Genomic DNA, 21,620 nt, shown 5'->3' with positions numbered 1-21,620 from the left:
CCCCAAATTTAAATCACATAAAACTTATGAATGAATTTTGTGAAAACTGATTATTCAGGGAGGCTCAAAAATTCTTTCAAGTGAGTTGTTCCGTTGTTGAATTTCCAACAATGTACAAGATACTCCTATTTTTCCTTTTCAGACCACTGCAGCATTGAATAGGAACAAAGGAAGGAAAAGCCTTTTAGAAGGGTAAATTAAAGTTAAGTATGGTTTACACTAAGCACAAACTAAAGCCACAGCAAAGCTCTGAACTCAGGTTGCAATGGTATGAGAATATCTTACCTGGGCAGCCCCAGGAAAGTCACGTAAGGGGACACAGTGGCTTCAGCTGAGTTTCCAAGGCTGCAGGCGCCTTCTCATCAGCTTTGCTTAGAAATAGATTTGTTCATCAACCTCTTTATTGAATATAACAGCCTCCAATCAGGGCCCTCTTGTTCTGCACACTGTGTGCGGCCCCACGGGGCAGGCTTTCTGTGGAAAATTTGGCCTCCTGAGGAGGCATAGACCCTAACTCCAGGCTGCTGCATGAGTTAGATCCTGTCTTCCACAAAGCAAGAAAGATTTACTCCTCACTGGAGTTTTAAGTCATTCTTATCCAATATTTATGTGTTGGAATTTTTAGCCAAGAAACCCTTTAGGGTATATGTGAGGGAAGCCTCAGGAGAACAGGAGGCAAGGGAGGTGTATGCAGGGTTGCCCTTCAAGCCCCAAGCCCCAAGGACATACTTGCTGGCCGACAGTCTGTTCTGGGGCTGTAAGGCTCAGCACCACAGCCCACATTACTGGGAGCATTTGCAAATCGCAAGGCATCATCTCTGAATCCGGAGTCTTCTCCCCTATAGTCTCTTCTTCTTCCTCCTTTCCTCTTATCCTAGCAATTTTTCCCTTATGCAAATGATCGTTTTTATTATTTTAAAATTGTTATTATTTCTATTGGTGTTGTTTTTGAGACAGGGTCTCTTTATGCAATCTTGACTGTCATGGAACTCATTATGTAGAATAGGCTGGTCTCAAACTCACAAGGGATCTTCCTGCCTCTACCTCCCAAGTGCTGGGATCAAAAGCATGCACCACCTCACTTGGCTAAAAATCTTTATTTTTAAATAATTGAAAATGTTTTAAAGTTCCTAACAGGTGCTATATTAAGTACTTTCTGTGAATTAACTCATTAATAGCACTGTGCAGCAAATACTATATTGTAAGCTGATTGTAGAAATTAGGACACAAGCTTCAAGAGATGAAATATTTCACAGAGTTCCACTGGAACAAAGCCAAGGACATAGTCTTCTTTCTAGAATCTGAACTCATACGCCATACTGCCATAGAAATACCACCATATTTATCACCATCATCATTATTATCACCACCATCATCACCACTGCCATCATCATCACCTTCATCAACACCATTACTAACATACACACATCACATACCATACTTCACACCCACCCACACCACACACTCCACACATACCACACACACATACCATATAACACACACACACACCACATACACACACACACACACACACACACACACACTCACACACCAGAACAAAAGAACAAAAACAGCTGTAATCTCATCACGTATGGGCTGCCCATATGAACACTCTGAAGTAATTCCTGGAAACGATGAAATAACAAAGTGGCTTCCATCTTGCAGATGACGGCTCTTCCCTTAGCAGCGCCATCTGAGCATATCCCCTCATCGCTGACTGTTCCCCCTCAGCATGTTCTCTGTGGGATGACTGGCTCCTTATCATGTATAATAACCTTGTGAACCTTTCTCACAGCAGCTGCTATGGCAACCTGAGGGAAAACAGGTCTGAAAAACAATGTGTTGGCAGAAGAAATATCCTGCCGTTAAGTCCGTTTCTACTGCAGTCATGACCATTTGCTAGCAAAATGCCACCATCATGACTCACGCACCTCTGGCTTTGCTGCGTTCTGTCAAGTTGTCCTAACTCTGTGAAAACACATGTTGAACAATCGTTTGTGGTCTGCCTGGTTGTAATGCTACAATGCAAGGGATTTCCTCTCTATTTTACATCTTGCCATATAGTTAGTTTGCATGTGACATTTGCTCAAGATAACTTTCATAATCATTCCAACAAAGCTATGCATCTCTATTTCCCTTCCAGTGTGGTTTAACTGTGGTCCCCTCAAAATGCTTAGTACTTCCTGGCCAGGGGGACAGTCTAAATAGACGGGGTCTAAAATGCGATTAGGCCAGGAAGAGTCATTTGTGACTGAGACTGAGGGCCGTACAGGCTTGATGGAGAGTTGCTCCTCTCTGGCCCTTTTTGCCTTCTGCCCCGAGATAACACAGGAAGAAGGCTTTCACCAGCTGCCTGCACCTTCACCTTAGATTTCTTAGCCTATTAGATTGTGAGAAATTTCTGTTCTTTTTAAATCACCTATTTTCTGGGTATTCTGCTAGAGCAGCTTCAAAAAACATGTGAGTCAGCAAAAAGCTGCAAGAGATGCAGTCAAGCATTGTGCTCCTAACTTCCTGGTGAGGGAGGAATCACTTCATACCTCTGCCTGTCTCTGTTAATTAGCCACATGGATGAAGAAGCTGGACACCTCAGCAAACTGTAAGGCTCCCTGCCCATCCACCTGGACAAGTGACCGCGTGGAAAGGCATATACAAAAAGTGAGGCACTCAGCTCTGATCTCCACAGGGGTTTACTAAAAGAAATATTGACAAGCGGAAGTACTCTTGACTTCCAGCAAGCCTCCCAATGCCCTTTCTGTTAGGAGGAAGGTAGTATGTGTATTTCCATGGAATGAGCACCTGTGTTAGCTTTCTGTTACCATCACAAGCAACTAAGACATGTAATGTATAAAAAGAAAAATGTTATTCTGATCAGTTCTAGTTGACTCTAGCCCAGGATCTAACCCACGGCTCCATTTTGGACTTGTGGCGAAACATCACACCATGGTGGAGGCCTGTGGCAGAGCAAAAACTGATGGCCTCCCGGCCAGGAAATATGCCAGATTCAGGAAGAGATCAGAGTCCCATGATCCCCTTCAAAGGCACGTGCCCACAAGGTGCCACTTAAAGGCCGCACCAGCTCCCAATAGCATCATTCTGAGGACCAACCTCTTAGCACACGCGATTAGGTAAGACAGTCAAATTCAGCACTATTGCAGAGGCACACTCCACTTAAACATTCAAACGCTTGGCCTGTCACCTAGCAACCAGTACAGCCACTGAGACGCAGCTTAAGGTGTAATCGCAAGGCATCGCTTTTTAGTAGATTCCTCTTATCGCAGAGAAAAGTATCCTTTTGAAATCACCTAGGTTTTTTATTACATTGGATAAAATCCTCCAGGTCTTCCAAATCTTCTGATTTTAAACTTGCCAACTCGACAGAGTGCACCTTCTCTTTTTACAAATAAATAGAATTCTCAGTGTTATAGACACGGGGGAGATATGGAAAGGCTGCGGGGCTCTGTGGTTCTTTCCGCAGGCAGGCTTGAGGTGTTTCATCACATATTTCTTTATTGCTGAACATCCAGTTCCTTCTAAGCTGAAGTCCAGAGGTAGAAATGGCGTTGCTGTGCAGTGGAGCTAAGAGGGGGATGTCTTAGGGCCTGCAGGAATGCAGAGGAGCCCAGGCCTCAGAGGGGGAGAAGAAGGAAGGATCCAGAGAGATTCCTCTCGCCCACCACTGAGTTTCACATTTTATTTATTTGTTTATTTATTTATTTATTTACTTATTCTCCAGCTGAGGTTTCATTCACTCCCCAGTCTGGCCTGAACCTCAGGTCTCAAGTGGTCTTCCTGCCTTAGCCTCCTAAGTAGCTGAAGCCACAAGCAAACTGTGCCTGGCTTCACAGCGTTGCTTATTCCCAGTCCTAGCTCAGACCTTTGTCTAATTTACTTAATTATATTTAAGTCAAATTCAAAGTGACTCAGTTTTTAACTTAGTGTTGCCTTAAGTTCTCAACTTATAAAATATCATGCCTGGTGCATATTAGTTATTTTATCTCAGTATTTAGTAAATAAATACATTCAAATTTTTAAATTGAGAAAAAAAGTAGCCTTAGAAATCAGTTCACATACCTTCTATATAGAAATTGGTGCTCTTAATTGGGGCATAATACTAATGATGGCAGTGAGCTGCTGAAAAATGTTCAGACAAGAAAGGAAGGAGAGAATTTGTTTTTTTCATTTTCTTTTATCTTATTTTTTAGAAGCATCCTTTTATGTAGAGACTAGAACACAGAAAGGCTAGAGTGGAGAAAAATGGTGAGGATCTCATTTGTACTTGTGCCAGAGACAGGATATAAAAGCCCAAATTGGAAAAGAAATTTGATAGGGTTGTTTCGGCAACAGCCTGGGTTGTTAATCACCCGTAGAACTCATCCAACAATTTGAAGTCAAGTTGGTGCTTACCTAGAATCACTGCATAAACATAAAGGGAAATGGGAGGCGGTGGCGGGGAAGAGACTGAAATCTTTAATAAATAAATAAATTTAAAAAAAGAGAAAAAAAGAGCAGAAATAAAAATAAATAAATAAACATAAAGGGAGGGGAACCCATGGTTGTCCCACAATTGTCCTATAACAGAGGTAGAAGTGGACTTTCTTATCACTAGAAGATCACAGGCCTGGGGTGGGGGTAAGTTGTAGGAGCAGAAATGGACCCAGTATAGACTAAGATATAAAATACTAACGTAACGTGCCACAAATTATACCAGTAGCCAAAGCAAATGTCATTTGTTTAACTCCCATATCCTTCAGGGAAGTTACTATTATCATCATTTTATTGATAAGGACACTGAGGTTCATAAAAAATGATTTACTTAAGATTGCATTCCACGGTGATGGCGGGTCTAGAATTTCAGCACCGTCTATGTGTACGACACAATAGGACCTTTGTCTAAATGTTCTGCTGGTCACTTGAGATTGTATCAGAGCACACTGTGTTCAGATACACACGGGTAGAGCAGTCCCTGCTCTACTAAATGTTTCAGTGCTCTGTGAAGAGAAGTAGAAAAGACAGAGTTCCTTGAATGCCAATGGCAGCTATGAGACAGAGGGACCACCCAGCCTTTACGCTCTGTAGCGTGTGCCCGAATGACATCACCTTTGAAGAGGCTGACGTGAGAGCAAAGACCAGCAGGGAATTGTGCATGGGTGGCAGTAGGACATCTTGACCTTAGTCACTGCCAGGACAGACTGAAAAGATGCTGAGCGCTTCTGCTCAATGATTCTACACGTGTGGAAGGCTTCAGAATAAAGCGTCTCAGGACAGGAGAGAACTGGGGCTCTCAAGTTCCTTCCCTCTGGCAAGCTTCCAGAGGGTAGAAGCTGGAATAACACAGTGTGACCTCCAGAAAAATTTCCAAATTATACTTCTCAACCCTGATATGAAGTTAACATAGACAAGCTTACCTACCTCAGAGCTGGACTTAGGGATAGTTATACAGCACTATGACCTACGTCACACACACTCCCTCAGATGTCAACGTAGCTTAAATTATACTCTGCTCATTTGGAGTAAGTGGCGCAAAAGCCGTCGTAAAACGTTCAAGTTGGAAATCACGGAGACTTTTTATTAATTTTAAATTTAAATAACTCCAATCTCTGACATAGAATGCTTTCCTTTGAAGTTTTAGATCCACACAGTGGATGTGAAAATGAAAACGAGTTATCATTGATGAATGAGTACAGGTTCCTTGAATTCAAATAAGCAAAAGTGAAGTTTGCCTTTGGAATTTGACAAAAAGACCAAGAAGCTCACTCTGTTTTCCCTTTTAAATAAATAGCAAAACGAAGCCAAACACATTAGCATTTAAACATTGTGAGGACTTTTGTCTTGTTTCACACTTAATTTTTGTTTGTTTTTGAGACATTGTTTTTCTGTTTAACCTCTCTGTCTGTTCTGGAACTCTCTTTGTAGTCTGTAGATCAGCTGGCCTTGAACTCACAGGACCCACCTGTCTCTGCCTCCCATAAAGCCAGGCACAGTAGCTCTGCCTGGAATTCTAGTACTTGGGAGGCTGGAGTTGGGTGACTGCTGTGAATCCTAAGCCAGCCTGAGCCACACGATGAGTTTTAAACCAGTCTGAGCTACAGGAAGCAAGCACAAGATAAATGACATAAAATTCTGACTTCGACTACCCGTAAACATGAATGAAATATCTGCTGTTGAAGATGCTGCAGTGTTCAGTAGGGCCCACAACTGTCAGTTGTCCAGCAGGACAGGGGAGGCTGTCTAGGAAGCTGCTAATGAGGGAAGCCGCAAGTGTCAGTTCCATTCAAACCACAGACTGACCTGTGTGAGTCACCTGATGGGATCTCAGTCACAGAGGACACAGATGACATGATGCCAGACACCACTGTGAATGCCATGAGGCTGAAGTTTCACACCCCACACTGTGGGAATATACATTTCTGTTCTTTATCAATTTCTCAGTCTCTGGCATTTAATTGGCGTCACACAAGCTGACTAAGAGACTCTCTGATTGTGTATCATCCATCCACCCATCCATCCACCCATCCATCCACCCATCCATCCACCCATCCATCTACCCATCCATCCACCCATTCATCCATCCATCCCTCTACCTACCCATCACCCATCCATCCATTCACCCATCCACCCACCTATCATCCATCCACAGCACCTTTACAAGATTTAGCAAGGGCTATAACTAGGAATAAATGGTACTTCTCATGCCCTCTCTTCCCCCATTAATAAGCCCAAGGTTATGCAAACAGATTTATTGAGTAAAGTATTCTGAAAACTGTAGATACAGCCCTTTCCACTCCCCAGTTACCCAAAGGGAATCCCTTCCTAAAGAGGGTGTGTTAGAGAGCGAATGCGTGGATGGTAGGGACTCAACTGGATGTATTTTTTAAATATGAAAAGTAATAATACATTTCAGAGCCATCTGAACAATGCCTGAACTGGGTATTGACTAGTTTTAAAAAGTATGCTAACTGAAAAAGAAGTTAATTGAAAAATTTCAGATATAGCAACATCCCACACATATTTAATCTTTCCTACACAGAGGAAAAATAAAACAAGCAAACAGCTATAGGTATAGTAGCTCTTGTCTGGAACCTCAGCAGTCTGGGGACAGAGGCAGCAGGATTGCTTGCAAATTTGAAGCCAGCCTGGTCTGCATAGTGAGGCCTAGGTCAGCCAGGGCTGAGTGGTGAGATTCTATCTCAAAAAATCAAAACAAAAGAAAACAAAATGATAACAATGACCCTAGTAGCATGGTGATAGGTTTTGTGATAAGTGTTCCCCAAAGCTCCATGTCAGGATGGTGGTGGAGCCTTAAGGCGGCATCCTCAAGGTCCCCAAAGAGAGACTGATAACTTGGTCTCTCCCTGTTTTTCTGATATGCTTTGTGGCTGTCTTAAGCCAAACAATCTCCTCTGTCATGTGCCAGCACTTTGAACTATTCACCAGAGGCCCAATGCAGTAGGGACAGTTGACAAGGGACTCAATTACGGAAGAGTCTATTATAGGAAAGCTTTCCTTTATTATGTTAATTATCTCAGGTATTTTTGTATAGCAATGCAAAGCTGTCTATACAATGTTGATGTGTATATCCAACCGTAGGTCTTTTATTTCTCTATTTCAATTATTTATTTAATTTCATTTTGTGACAGGGTTTCTCTGTATAATAGTCCTGGCTGTCTTGGAATTCACTTTGTAGACCAGGCTGGCCTTGAACTCAGAGAGATCCACCTGCCTCTGCCTCCTGAGTGCTGGGATTAAAGGCATGAGCCACCACGCCTAGCTTCAATATGTTTTATGTCACTTGGGCTCACGTACGAGGGTCAATCTCTCCTACTTTTAGAAACTATTATCACTTAGTCCTGGAAGGACGGTGACAAGCATGCACATTCTGTTCAAACAGCAGACAGCCGAGAGCCAACACAGCCGGGTAAAACATAGAGACTCCCGGAGGATCTCGCCTTCTTCTCTTCTTGCAACTTGAACATTTTCGCTGGGTTTCAGGTGTCAATCTGTTCTCCACATCAAGCAGTTTTGCATAGGAAATGCTGAGAAAATGATTTTATAATTTTTTTTTAAAAAAAAACTATTTGGAATTGAGAATCCAGCTAGAGATGATGACAGGGAAAGAAAATTATGCCGGAATGAAGCTCAGTATGGCTGTGGTCAGGGCACACCGCAGAGTGGACGGGGTGAGTGCGGTTTCCTGTGGAATTATCCTAAAGTCAGGAATCATCGTGCTTCCGCGGTTCCTAGACCCAAGCATACTACTGAAGATTACATCACACAAAGAAGATTTCCACCTGATTGGCAGGAGAGAAATGGGAACCTAGTACTTAATTCCCTTGAAGTGGCTCTTTTCTTCAGATCAAAGTCCTGCTCTGTGCAGAAAAGTCTGATTCTTCTTCTTAACTAAACATCATTTAATGGACAGAAGATTATTTCTCAAAAACTGATATACAAAATACCACTATTGAAATTTCAGCAGCAATGGTTAACTAGTTTCTTCACTTCAAAGCCGTAATCAGGGTTTTGTTTTTTGGTGGAGGGGGGTGGCCAAAGGAGAACTAAGAAACAATATGAAACTAATGAGAAAGAAATGATGTATTATTTGAAGCGAAAGTCACAGTATTGTCACAGAATGTCCGCGGTAAAGTAGCATCGACCTTGGCCTTACCCTTTAATTTCAAGGCTTCTAATACCTTTGAAGCAGCGGCCACATCGCTCACCAGCTTGATTTCGATGTTTTGTGACGTCAGCTGGAGCAATTTCTCAAAGAGACGTTGACCCTGGGAAAAATATTCAGAGACAAAGGAAGACAGAAACCTAAATGTTTGCCATTTGGAGTTGGTATAAATAAACCTTTTAAACTTTATGTATTCAGATTGCAAAAGGCAAGCGCTCCAGTGACGGATATTCACAGATGTGCGAAGTTCTCTGAGTTTCCTGACTAGAATAGAAACACGAACGTAGATGGCATTCTGTCTTTTCAGGCACGGTGCAATCCAGCAATCTGCAATAATAATTTTAATAACAGGATACAAATTTATCTCCCTTTTACTTTTAAAGCTGTAGGTACCTGCACATAAAGACATAGTGGAAAAATATTCAATAGCCACAGTTTGGACAGAAAGACCAACTGTTTTTTTTTGTAATTTACAAACCATGCTTTTTAATCTCACTGATCTCCAGTGCTTTCCTTGTAAATACAGACTACCCTCACTTTGAAAGATTTCTATGATGTCAGCAGAGATCATCAAAACTAGTGAGGACATTTATGGTCACTGATTTACTTCATCTTGTCTAAAACCTATTTTACTGGACGGAACAAACGTTCTGTATCTCTCTATATTTATATATAATATGTTTATATTTATATAACAAATGTAAAATGAGGCTTGCCTAGTAAGAGTCTCAGAAGCATATAATCTTTATGACTTATTTTGGGTAGACCGAGTGATGGAGGAGATAGGCATGACCCTATCTCCAGGGATGACACTGGACTAGTGTTTGTTTTCCATCTGTGTTTAGATAGGCACTGGTCTATTGTTTCTGAGTTTTCCTGTTTGTTTGTGTGGACCTCAGACACAAATACCTTCAAAGGGGCCAGCTGGATAAGGCTTAGGTCTTAATGGGCCCCAAGGGAACCATTACGCGCTTACCTTATCTTGATAAAAATCCGTGGTTGGTAATGATTATTTATAAAGGATTTGGTGATTGGGAGGAGTTGATGAAGCAAATGAGGATGCAAATGGGGATACAAATGAGCATGCAAATGGGGATGCAAATAGGGATGCAAATGAGGATGCAAGCAGTGATTCCCGAAAAGCCTCCTTATGGAGGAGGAAGATCAAAGATTAAAAGGCAAGGAGCTGGTGTGACAGCTGACAGCAGAAGGGGGTGTCTGGCACCTCTTACTTGGAACTGGCCCGCAGCCAAAGGTTTATGTCTCCTGGGCACTGGGGGATACCCTCTGCCTTGCAGCCTGTTAGTAGAGGTTGAGGTTGCCCATTGTGGAGCTTGCCTCAGACTCTCAAAGTTCTCAGTACCCCAGAGCCTGGGGGTAGCTTCACCCCTAACAGACAACATGGGGAAAACGCATAATTGAAACATGCAAATGCCTATTAACAAGGCCTAAAGAGGAAGGAAAGTGGGGGAGGGTGACCCCCAGCCGCTGGTTTGCTGCTCTTGGTATGGGAGGCTATTCGTTTTCTTACAATTTATCATTTGCATGTATTCATGTATGTGTGAATGGGAGCCACTGCTCTGTACACAGGGGTTGGCAGAAGGCAGTTGGAGCTACCAGATGTCCTGGAGCTGGAGTTACAGGTGGTTGTGAGCTGTCACACATGAGCGCTAGGAACTTAACTACTCTGGAAGAGCAGCAAGTGCTCTTAACCGCTGAGCCTCCTCTCCATTACCCTTGGGGTGCGAATTCTGAGTGAGGGGCACCGGCAACAAGAGACTTCATACACAACGTGGGGGCACATCCACGTCGTGGAGCTCATGGCTTTTCCTGGTCCACATAAGCCACTCGTAGGGCTGTCCGCATGGTGCGGATTGCTACCCCACCCCTCACCCTGGTCAACATGGATTCATGCAAGTTGGTTGTATTTTTCTGTTTCATACACACACAAAAACCACGTTGTGTCTTGGCAATATCCTATAGTTAGTGAGTCAGTGTTTTTCTTATGTTCATTTAAAAAAATTTTTTAGTTAACAAAACACATTTAGCAGAAATAAAATAGAAGTTGTCACCCGACTCGTCTTTATTCTAGACCCTACGTCTTAAGCTTACTCCCCTTGTATTCTTTTGTGCGGCTTGAATCAAGTACCAGAACTCTTACACACGAACGAAAGTAGAAACTCTGAAACCTACAGATGAAGGCAGCTGCCTTTCCCTGTTACTGGGTGTGGGGATGAGTCAGGCTAGGGAATCTGATGGGTTCAACGGTAACACTCACTATGATGAACTTGGGCTTATAGAACGTCTGTCCATAGGCTTGAGTTGAACTTCTATTAAGTCATTGGTTTCTGACATGTTATGTCCCTGCCCCAACATTTTTGTTATAATAAATGTTATAAGTTATATAACATCTAGAATGTACCAACTTTCTGTGTATGTTGGGGGGCTGGGTATGTGTATGCATATGATGTGTATGTGTATGCATATGATGGGGTGCACACGTTTCTGCATGTGTGCTATGGAAACTCAATAGAAAAGTTTGGGATTCCATTCTTCAATACCATTTACCCTGATTTTTGAATTGTTTTTGAGACAGATGCTAGGCAGGCTGGCCAGCAAGTCCTGGGAATACACCTGTTTCTGATTCCCCAGTGCTGGGAGTACAAGCACATGCCACTATGCCTGTTTGTTTGCTTTTTCTTTTCTTTCTTCTTTCCTTCCTTATTTTTTTGTTTTTTTGTTCCTTCCTTCCTTCCTTCCTTCCTTCCTTCCTTCCTTCCTTCCTTCCTTCCTTCCTTCCTTCCTTCCTTCCTTCCTTCCTTCCTTCCTTCCTTCCTTCCTTCCTTCCTTCCTTCCTTCCTTCCTTTAGCATGGCTTCTGGGGATCAAATTCAAACTGTCATGTCTGTGTATCAATTTATGGGCTGAGCCATCTCTCCAACCTCACAGTGTACTAACTTTCAAAAGTATAGTTTTCAAGACTTCAATGTGTTTGTGCATATGTGTCTGTGTAGGGGCATGTGCACGTGAGTGAAGGTGCCAGAAGAGACCAGAAGAGGCTGTAGGATGCCCTGGAGCTGGAGTTTCAGATGGTGGTGAACTCTCTGACTAGGGCGCTGAGAACCAAACCTGAGTCCTCTTCAAGGGGAGGACATGCAGGAGCTAAGAAGCACTCTTATCTGCAGCAGCAGCTCTCCGGCTCACACGTGACAGAGCTTTACACATTATACCATGCACAGGTCTCCAGCAATTTTCTCTGTGTTGAATTCGCTCATTAAAAAAAAAAAGTAAAAGGAAAAAAGAGAAATAACAAAAACCTCATGTCTTTTAAGCATCAACAAAAATTTAAAAATCTTATCCTTTCTTCTGAAAACCATTATCCACTGGTTAGACTTATGAACCAAGCGTGGATGTAAGACTGATTTTAAATTAGGTACATACATCAACATGTGTGCATGGAATCACATATGGTTAACATTGAATGTTAACCTCACAGTATCCAGAATCACCCAGGATTACACATGCCTATGAGGGATTACCTGGGTTAGGTTATTGAGGTGGGAAATCTTGTCTTAACTATGGATGGCACCACGGCATGATTTTGTTGAGGTATTTTATCACTGCAAACAGAAAAGTAACTACGGGAGGTTACCCGGGAAGAAATGAGATTTGAGGTGACCAGATGATTAAGGCCTTATACACCTTAACCAGGACAATGAAAAAGGGTTTTTAGCCCTGGGCTAAAAAAGCTGGTTATGGGAAGGTGAGCAGAGACATTATATGGTCAGGTAGGGAAGTCTTGCTATGCCTACAGGAAGAAGACTCTCAGATGGTGGGAACTGTCTTTGGGGGTATCTCTCTTCTTATTGAAGAGACATGCTTTATGAAGGGAGTTTTCCTTTATGAATGCAACTATCCTTTACAAAAAAGGGAAAGTACACTCTGTTCTAGGTAGAAATAAGAAGCTTTCCCTGTACATGCTGGTTCTCACTTGCCATTGGGCAAAATAATCTGCATGTTTAAGATGCATATTTTGGGGTAACATATTTTGATTCTGGCACCCTTCAACCCATAGTGAAGTGGGAGTTATAAATTATTCTTGTTTCTGTTGACTCAAAATAACTGCTACAGAGAAAGAAAGGCCCAAATTCAACATGAAAGGAAAAAGCAAAGATATTAAGTATGACAGAGAAGCTGTGCTTGGTACAGTGAGCTCGAGAGAAGTGTATAGACCATAGGGGTAGTTCTCGATTTTGCCTTATAATAAAACTCCTTGTTCACATAAAATGTATTTTTATTTTATTTGTGTATATATGTGTTCATGATCATGTATATGTGCACATGTGCATGATTGTATGTGTATGTGAAGGTCAGAAGAACAACCTTGGGTTATTTTCTCAGATGCCCTCTATCTTTTGTTTAAAGGGTCTCTCATTGAACTGGAACTGCCCAAAGATTATAAGGCCAGAAAGCTTCAGGGGTAATAATAATGTAACTCCATCATACCATTGATGACATTACAAGCACATGCCACTATGTCCAGTTTTGTATGTGGGTTTGGAGAATCAAATTCACATCCTCATGCTTGTGGCAGAAGAACTTTATCAACAGAGCTATCTCTCTCTATGCCCTAAAATAAAATCCTGAACTTAGCATTTTCTTAAATTTTTTCTGTGTTCTCTTGTGTAGAATTCAGGGACTCCACAGATGACTTGCGAAAGCCATAGAATGATCAAGATTCCAAGATTTGATAACCAAATGAGAATGCCATAGATATAAGATACTTTGGAGATCCACCAATATTGTTTGGTAATTTAAGAACGTTGGAGAAAAACAACAGCAAGCAAAACAAAATAGAAACAAAGCCATGAGGGATAGGCTGAAGATACTCAGACTGCCGGTGGCCAGCCAGGCTTTGGAGCTTTGGCTGTTCTCAACCAGAACCATTTTGTTTAGAAAGAGGTTACTTCCAGGGCTCCCATTCCCATCAAGGGACATCACAAAGATATGAAGACCTCTCACTAGTCCCCATTTCCTCATGTATCCCTCTACTTCTGTAGGAGACCTGGACAATAACACATGAGACTCTGGAGGACACTCAGCACTCAAGCCATGGTGATGCTCAAACATTTATGTCTTTTCTGTTGGATCCACTTCAATATATTGATACTTCTTTTTATCAAAATGTTGATAGCCTTTTCCTTCTAGGCATTAAAAGGTAAACTGGAAGGAGTTACTAGTCCTCCACTGGGGCAAGTGGAAGACAACATCCATCAGTTCCTTCCTCAGTCTCAGACCCGGGAATGCTGCCTTGATGTCTGTCTTGCCTTTTAGAGAACAAGCATCTCTGAGGTCATTTGAGTGGAGTGATAAACACCCATCAGGTGCCTTTGACCCCCAAACTCTACCTCTGCAGCTGGAAGAATAGATTTTCTGAGACGTGCTGTTTAAAACACAATCTATCCCATGCTTTTTCAGACCCAGGCTAGACCCAGACCAGGTGAATTCCCGAAAGATCATCCCCATTGTCTCAGTGTGTGGGTGTACCCCTCGCACTCCTGAGTTCCTTGCTCATGCTCCCCCTCCTTCTGCTCCTGATTTGGACCTTGAGATTTCTGTCCAGTGCTCCAATCTGGGTCTCTGTCTCCTTTCATTGCCTACTGAGAACTCAAGAACAATGGCAATGGGTTTTTGATCCTACTGCACATACTGGCTTTGGGGGAGCCTAGGCAGTTTGGATGCTCAACTTACTAAACCTGGATGGAGGTGGGCGGTCCTTGGACTTCCCACAGGTCAGGGAACTCTGATTGCTCTTCAAGCGGATGAGGGAGAGGGACTTGATCGGGGAAGGGGGAGATGGGAGGGGGTGGCGGGGTGGGGAGGCGGAGATCCTTAATTGAATAATAAAGTTTAATAAAAAAAATAAAATAAAACACAATCTATAACCAAGTTAATAATACGCTTTGAGATTATTTATAACTCTGCGCTCATTCTGCTTACATACTCTGGAGGCAACCGGTACAGAGTTAGCTGACGTCTAAGGCGAACATTGTAATCAGTCCTACTGTTCTGTGGACTTCCAATGTAGTTAACTCCTGGAAGCTCAGCTGAATACACAGCCTAGGTCATACCGTGTGGGTCTCTTTTCACTGTCTGTCCATCAGCTGAGTAGTATTGATCTGCCTTAAGCTTCTAAACAGTAGAGTCAACTGACCATGGCTTACACTGTGCGACACTGTGAGTCAAAAATAAATATCTGGTCTTTATAAATTGACTATCACAGGTATTCATGCAAGGGATTGCAAGTGGACTGACCACAAACACAGTGGGCACCCAGTGGTGCAGAAGCCAGATGTGGTTGGGATGGAACCTAGGACTTGAGCATTAACGTGGGCAAATAACAAAGGATTCTACAGCCATGACTCAGTGTCAGGAGCATTTATCATGAGCTATTGTGGATCACAATGCAATTACAGCTTATAGCAATTGATAATTCAGATGGCAACCAATCAGGGAAATTATTCCACACACACGAACAAGAGGATAATCATCAATCAATCCATTGACAGAAATAAGAAAGCAGATGAACTAAGTCAGAAGAAATTAAAAAAAAAAAAACCTACCCAATTTAGGAAAGACATGACCCCAGCTAAGACCCTAAGCAATAGTGGAGAGGTTTCCTGACCTGACCTTTCCCTGTAATTAGATTGATGACTACCTTAATTGTCATCACAGAACCTTCATCCAGCAACTGATGGAAGGAGATGCAGAGATCCACAGTTAAGCACTGGGAAGAGCTTCATGGAAACCAGTCAAAGAGAGGGAGGAACAATAATATGAGCAAAGGGAACAAGACTGTAATGGGGATAGGATACCCACAGAAACAGCTGACCTGAGCTAGTGGGAGCTCACTGACTCTGGAATGATAGCTGGGGAACCTGCATAGGACCAAACTCATACTCTGCATGTGAGTGACAGCTGTGTGGCTTGGACAGTCTGTAGGGCCACTGGCAGTGGGACCAGGATTTATCCCTACTGCTTGAACTGGCTTTTTGGAGCCATTCTGTTTGGAGGAATGCCTTGCTCAGCCTAGATATATGGAGGAAGGCCTTGGTCTTGCTTCAAAGTTATGTGTCAGACTTTGTTGACTCTCCATGGGAAGTCTTACCCTCTCTGAGGAGTAGGCGGGGAATAAGGTGAGGGGAGCTGGAGGAGGGGAGTGAATGAGAACTAGGATAGATTTGTAAAATGAGAAAAATCATTTTAAAAATTAATTAATCAAAACATAAATCTAAGAAAAGTAAAAAAAAAATAACCATTCGATGGTAGAGAAATACCTGGTCCCTCTGTAAAACAGCTGAGCATAAAAGATTGAAATTCTTACACACCTCTGACCAAAGGGGAAAATAAAGTAACTCAGAAAGGAACTCACATCTGACTAGCAAGGAACAAAACAGCCACAGCACTGAGTTCCATCACTGGAGAGATGATAGTCTAGAATCCTGGGCCGTACAAGAACTTTCATGTGGGGGTGAAGGAGAAAAGCATTTGCAGATATGAAGAGATTTAGCAACTGTCCTGTGTTGGGGATATTCAATCACACTGTGAACCCCAAGTCTGAGGAAGGATGTGTTCTTTGGGAGATGCCACGAAGGAGAAAAGGTTAGTTAGGTACTACTCAAATTCTCTGAGCTAGTAGGTTTTCACCCCAGTCTTCGAGTCTCGAGTTTTATTTATAAATAGAATGATAGAGATTTAGTTAAAGCTCCCTTTAGCAGTGGTGGCAGAGCCAGGGCCTGCAAGAACAGAATTCCCACCAGGTGACCTGAGCAGGGGGATGTGGCAAGAAAGCATCTTGGTAACTGTGGAGTCGCAATGGCTGACTGAAATAGCAGGCCATTAAGGCACAGCCACTGGGCTGAAGTTAGAACAACATGTTGGGCACCAATCCAGCCTGTATACCCCGTATGAGGAACAGCTTTAAGGAAGGACTTTAACCAAAGAGAAACAAAACAAAACAAAACAAAAGTCTCTGAACAATGTAAAAGAAGATGGTGGGAAAAATGGGTGGGGCATAATATTTTCTGCATTAATATTAAATACCTTTGCTAAATAAAGATTCTTAACAGAGCAATGCATTACACAAAACAGGAGCAGGTGCATCAGGGACACTGAAACAATATAGAGTGCAAAGAATTAAAATTTCTCCATGGAATCCATGCAGGGTGAGTCTTGGCGCCAGAGGAGCAGCTGTTTCCTGTGTAATGAATCTCTCTCTCTGTGTGTGTATGTGTGTGTGTTTGCGTGTGTGAAATATGAACTGTAATCTGCTATAGTTTTTCAGATATTTTACAGTAGGAGGCTATTGCCAATAGAAAATGTTCAATTGTTCTTTTAAAAAGAAACTACTAAGTCACAGACATTGGTGCACACCCATATTCCCTGCACTCAGTAGAGGCAGGGATGTTGCCTCGAATTCGAGGTTGCCTACAGATATCTAGTGAGACCTGGTCTAAACTCAAAACATCATGGCAAAAATGACAAATAAAACAAGAAAAGAAAGGAAAAGAGGTGAAAAAGAAAGAGAGAGAGAGAGAGAAAGAGAGAGAGGGGGAGGGAGGAAGGGAGGGAGGGAGGAGAAAAAGAAGAAAGGAAGAAGAAAAGAACTAAAAGGAGAGCTATTATAAGATAGGAAATACATACAGGGGAATAGAGAAAACAAACAACCAAACAAACACAGCCCTGAGGCTCATATAAGACAAGATTAGTCTTCACTTGATCCAGAGAATTAGGAAGAATGCCTTTGGGACCATGATTTATTGACTTCTACATCACTGGCTTTGGGAGAAATCACACAGGTTAAAGACCTGCCAAGAATGTTATTTATGCATTTGTATCAGAATAATGATCTCCCTTGGAAATATACTGGAATACAAGCAAGAGCATAATCATAACAAGTCAACAGATGGAGAGAGAGGAGCGTGGCGAAGCAGCAGAAAGTATCCGGAAAGAATAGACTGGGGGAGGACAGAATCCACAGGGGTTTGAGAACCGCTGAGCAGCAAAGGACAAAGGCAGGCCTTTCTGGGTGCATGCTCTCACAGCTTCTTGGGTGACTGCTTTCCCAATCCTGATTATTGACAGGTTTGGGGGTCTCCCCTGTTGTCTTTTAGGTTTTACTACTGTGTATTTGGTTTCATATTTCCAGCACAGTTCCTCCATGAAAGTCTTCTCAATAAAGGCACATTCGAAACCCATTTGCTGTCATATGTTTTAAATGGGAACATGCTGACATAAGCAAGGACTTGCTCAGCATTGATGGTGTGGTGCTGGGGAAAGATGCTGTTTTGAAGCCAGAGCCACTCTTCCTCGTAGGCTACGCTGGCTTATGCTGACACTGCACCAGGACTCTGCTGAAATCGTGTTTGGTCTGAAGATGACAGTTAGTTCTCAGGAGGGATTTATGGTCTGATGTGAACCCACAGCTCCCTGCTGTGGCCATAAGCTAGCCAATCAAGATACAGGGATAAATACTGCCCCTGCTCCAGAGTCCAGGAATCCATGGGTTACTTAAATGGTTACAGAAACAAAACAAAAACAAACAAACAAAACCAAAAACAAACAAACAACAAAAGAGCTGCTATCTAGTCACTGAGAGAACGCTTGTGATACACAGGGTTAAAGTGAAGTGAGCAAAAATCAGGCTGACAAGCCAGGTGGGGAAGGGACCAACCTGAGCTGTCTTAAAACATGAAAATCAGATCATGTTTATTAGACTGGCACATTTTCCTTCAGCAGCTCTCAATCTTGGTTGACCAGTGGACTCCTCTAGCCAGTTTTAAGCTTGGCCTCTTTCCAAGTGGTATAATGTAAAGTGCTCTGGGGTGGAAATGGAGGAGCACACCTATCTATTTTTACGGCCCCCGGGTTCTTCTGGGCAGTCATGGTTGTGAAGTGCCACATGGGGACAAGGGACTGGGGATCTACAGAGGGAAAAAGCAAACATGTATCCTTCTCCCATCTTCGTCTAAACGTGGAGGACAATGTAAATGTGTATTCCAGGAATGACCTTGGCTTCCTCTCATATTGGCTAAAGTCTGTGTGGGCAACCAGACATTTATTCCTGTTTTACAACAATTCAGAGTTGGGGGTCCACTAAGCTTAAAGTTCCATACGTGAAAAATAGAAGTAGTGTCTTTTTGAGCTTGGTTTCATTGTTTCATAAGTATTAAATCAAACTCACAAAGCAATATGAGGCAGGCATTATCATAAATGTCTTACAGATGAGAAAATAAGAATCAAAGGAGTTATGACATTGTTAAGTGTGGTCACACCTATCAAACCACTAGGCATATCAAATACATCAAATGCCAAATCCTATAGCTATGGTATGAGGAAGTCCCCCATAGCTCCCTGCAGTAAGTGACATATACCATAGTGAAAAGACTTTGGTTATATTAATCATTCTTTTCATATTAAAGCAGAATATAAAGGCTTTGTGTGGCTTTGTTTATGTGGCCTTTACTTTTGGAGCTTCTACAAACAATGGCTCCCTAACTTTGGGTTCCAAGTGAGGCAGCACCTGAGTGTGAACGCATGTCTGAAGAAGCCACTCTCCATATGAGCCATGAGTCAGAACAAGAGGAAAACATTTGCATCCCACAATCCTCTCTGAGGGCTAGTGCACACCCTCAGTGAGCTAAGGACTTCCACTAGCCCCTCACAACTCAAAGGTTCTGTTGATTTCTAATTGTCCCCAGGGCTTGAGACAGTCACCATGACCATATAGATAGGAGCTAAAGGGCACTGAGTTCAGTGAAACAAGCCCATCACAGAAATAAGAGCATCGATGGTCTCCGTCAAAAGTAGAGTCTAAGAAAACAGACCCCATAGAAGTTGAGAATACAAAGAGTGGTTGCCAGGGAATAGAGGGAGAATAGCGTTGGTGGAGTAGGAAGGAAGGGGACCCATGGGTCCAATAAGTATGATTCCATTGTGAGGCAAGAGGAACAAGTTATATTGTTCTGTGTCTCACAGGGTAAATATAATTAACACTAATGCTTTAATTACCTCAATATAGCTAGAGGAGTTTGGATGTATTTGCCATCAAGAAATGACAGAAGAAATGGATGTGCTAATTGCTCTGAGCTGATCATTACTTCACATATATTAATCCATACATCATCCTGTGTCCCATAAGTATGTACAAATCTGTTCCACTCAAAAACCTTAAATAGAAGAGATAATAGATCTATAACCTCTAAGACCACTAAAAAGTAGAATCCTTCTGGGTTCCAGAAATAGTTATTTATTACAAAGTAGATCCTGACTATGTATACAAGGGGTTGATGAGAAATCACAAGACTTGAAGAAGGAATGGAGACCAACTGAGGGCAGTAGGGACAGACATGAAGGGCTTAGATAATCATTGGCAATGGAAAATTGAGGAGATGGAAGCTGGGAATAAGGGGTTCATAGACCCACAGATGATGCAACTAGAAGGGGGCATTATGGGTTAATATAAAAAGCAATTACAATATAAAATGTCAGCATTACTTATGAATAAATCATAGGTTGATTATGAAACAAGTTTGCCAAGGAAAAGCTTTATAAGTTAGAGGAAGTGAAGACTCTCAGCCATTGGCTAAGCCACAGTGAAAGTTAGCTCGAACATCACTACTGTGAAGAAGAAATGGGTGACCTCAATGGACATAGCCTCATGGGCAGGACAGCAGGGTACATTCTACCTGTGCCATGTAGCATGGGCTGGCCTCCCGTCCTCCATCCTCGTGTTCATTGAGATTATAGGCATGTGCCACCAAGCCTGGTTTGTTTTCCTTTTGATCTCAGCAAACACAGACTGAGGTTGGAGATTATTTTCTAATAAAATCACACTTTTCCAAGATCAAATGCATCAAAAATATTACCATAAAAGCTATAAAAACTTTATGTGAAGGCTAATTTTATATCAACTTGATATAAGATACCTTAACTGAGGAAACCTTAACTAAGAAAATATCCCCACCAGATCAGCCTGTGGACAAACCTTTGGGGGCATCTTTTCTTCTTTATTGGTGACTGATGTATAAGGACGCAGCTCACTGTAGGAGGTACCATCTCTGGGCATGCATTCCGGGGTTGTATACTAAAGCAGGCTGTGCAAATCATGGGGATCAAACCTGTAACCAGCTTTCCTATATGGTTTTTATTTCAGTCCCTGCCTCCCAGTTCCTTCCTTGAGTTCCTGTCCTGTCTTTCTTCAATAATGGACTATGATATGAAACTATTAACTGAAATAAACTTTATCATCCATACTCCCTTAAAGGAAAATAAAACAAAACTAAAAAACTTCACCAGATAATGAGCACTAAAGCAACATAAGGTAAAACATAAGAAAACGTAAGCTTATAGAATTCTTAGGAAAGGGCTTTTGTGTTCACCTTAATGCTTAGCTTCTTTAGGATCATGAACTATAGGCTCAATGTCCTTGTTGATGGCTAGAACCCTCTGAATGTGGTTGACAATTGGGGCAGACTGAGGGGCCAACGATAATGGCACTAGGATTTGCATCTACTGAATATACTGGCTTTTTGGGATCCTAGTCTATTTGGATGCACACCTTCCTAAGCCCGGACGTAGTGGGGGAGGGCCTTGGACTTTCCACAGGGAAGGGTGACTTGTCCTCTCTTAGGACTGGAGGGGGGTTGGGGAGAGAGTGTGTGGGGAAGGGGGAGGGAAGTGAGAGGAGAGGAGGAAGTGAGAATTTTGATTGGTATTATTTATAAAGTAATAGAAAAAGAAAAAAAGAGAAAAGGCTTTTGGGGGTGTAATGGGGGTGTATGTTTCAGATATTTACCAAAACTGAGGTGGACCCTGACCTTAGGGATAGGGAAGGTTTTCTTCAATGAATGAGTTAATCAAAGCCTAATGAACAGATGGGCGAAAAG

The 21,620-nt window shown here is 42.3% G+C and overlaps 1 protein-coding gene across 2 annotated transcripts in view; it reads right to left on the bottom strand.

Moving 5' to 3' along the window:
- The window catches only part of Pld5 (phospholipase D family member 5), a 331,193-nt gene that overhangs the window by 120,346 nt on the left and 189,227 nt on the right, over nt 1–21,620 (bottom strand). For both annotated transcript variants that reach the window (XM_026780019.1, XM_026780020.1), the window contains one exon: nt 8,666–8,777. In XM_026780019.1, the coding sequence (XP_026635820.1) occupies nt 8,666–8,777 (112 nt within the window). The remainder of the gene's footprint in view (nt 1–8,665; nt 8,778–21,620) is intronic.

Source organism: Microtus ochrogaster, chromosome 6 (genome assembly GCF_000317375.1).
Source record: "Microtus ochrogaster isolate Prairie Vole_2 chromosome 6, MicOch1.0, whole genome shotgun sequence".
NCBI classification, from domain to species: Eukaryota; Metazoa; Chordata; class Mammalia; order Rodentia; family Cricetidae; genus Microtus; species Microtus ochrogaster.
This window is presented reverse-complemented; position numbering and strand designations above follow the sequence as displayed.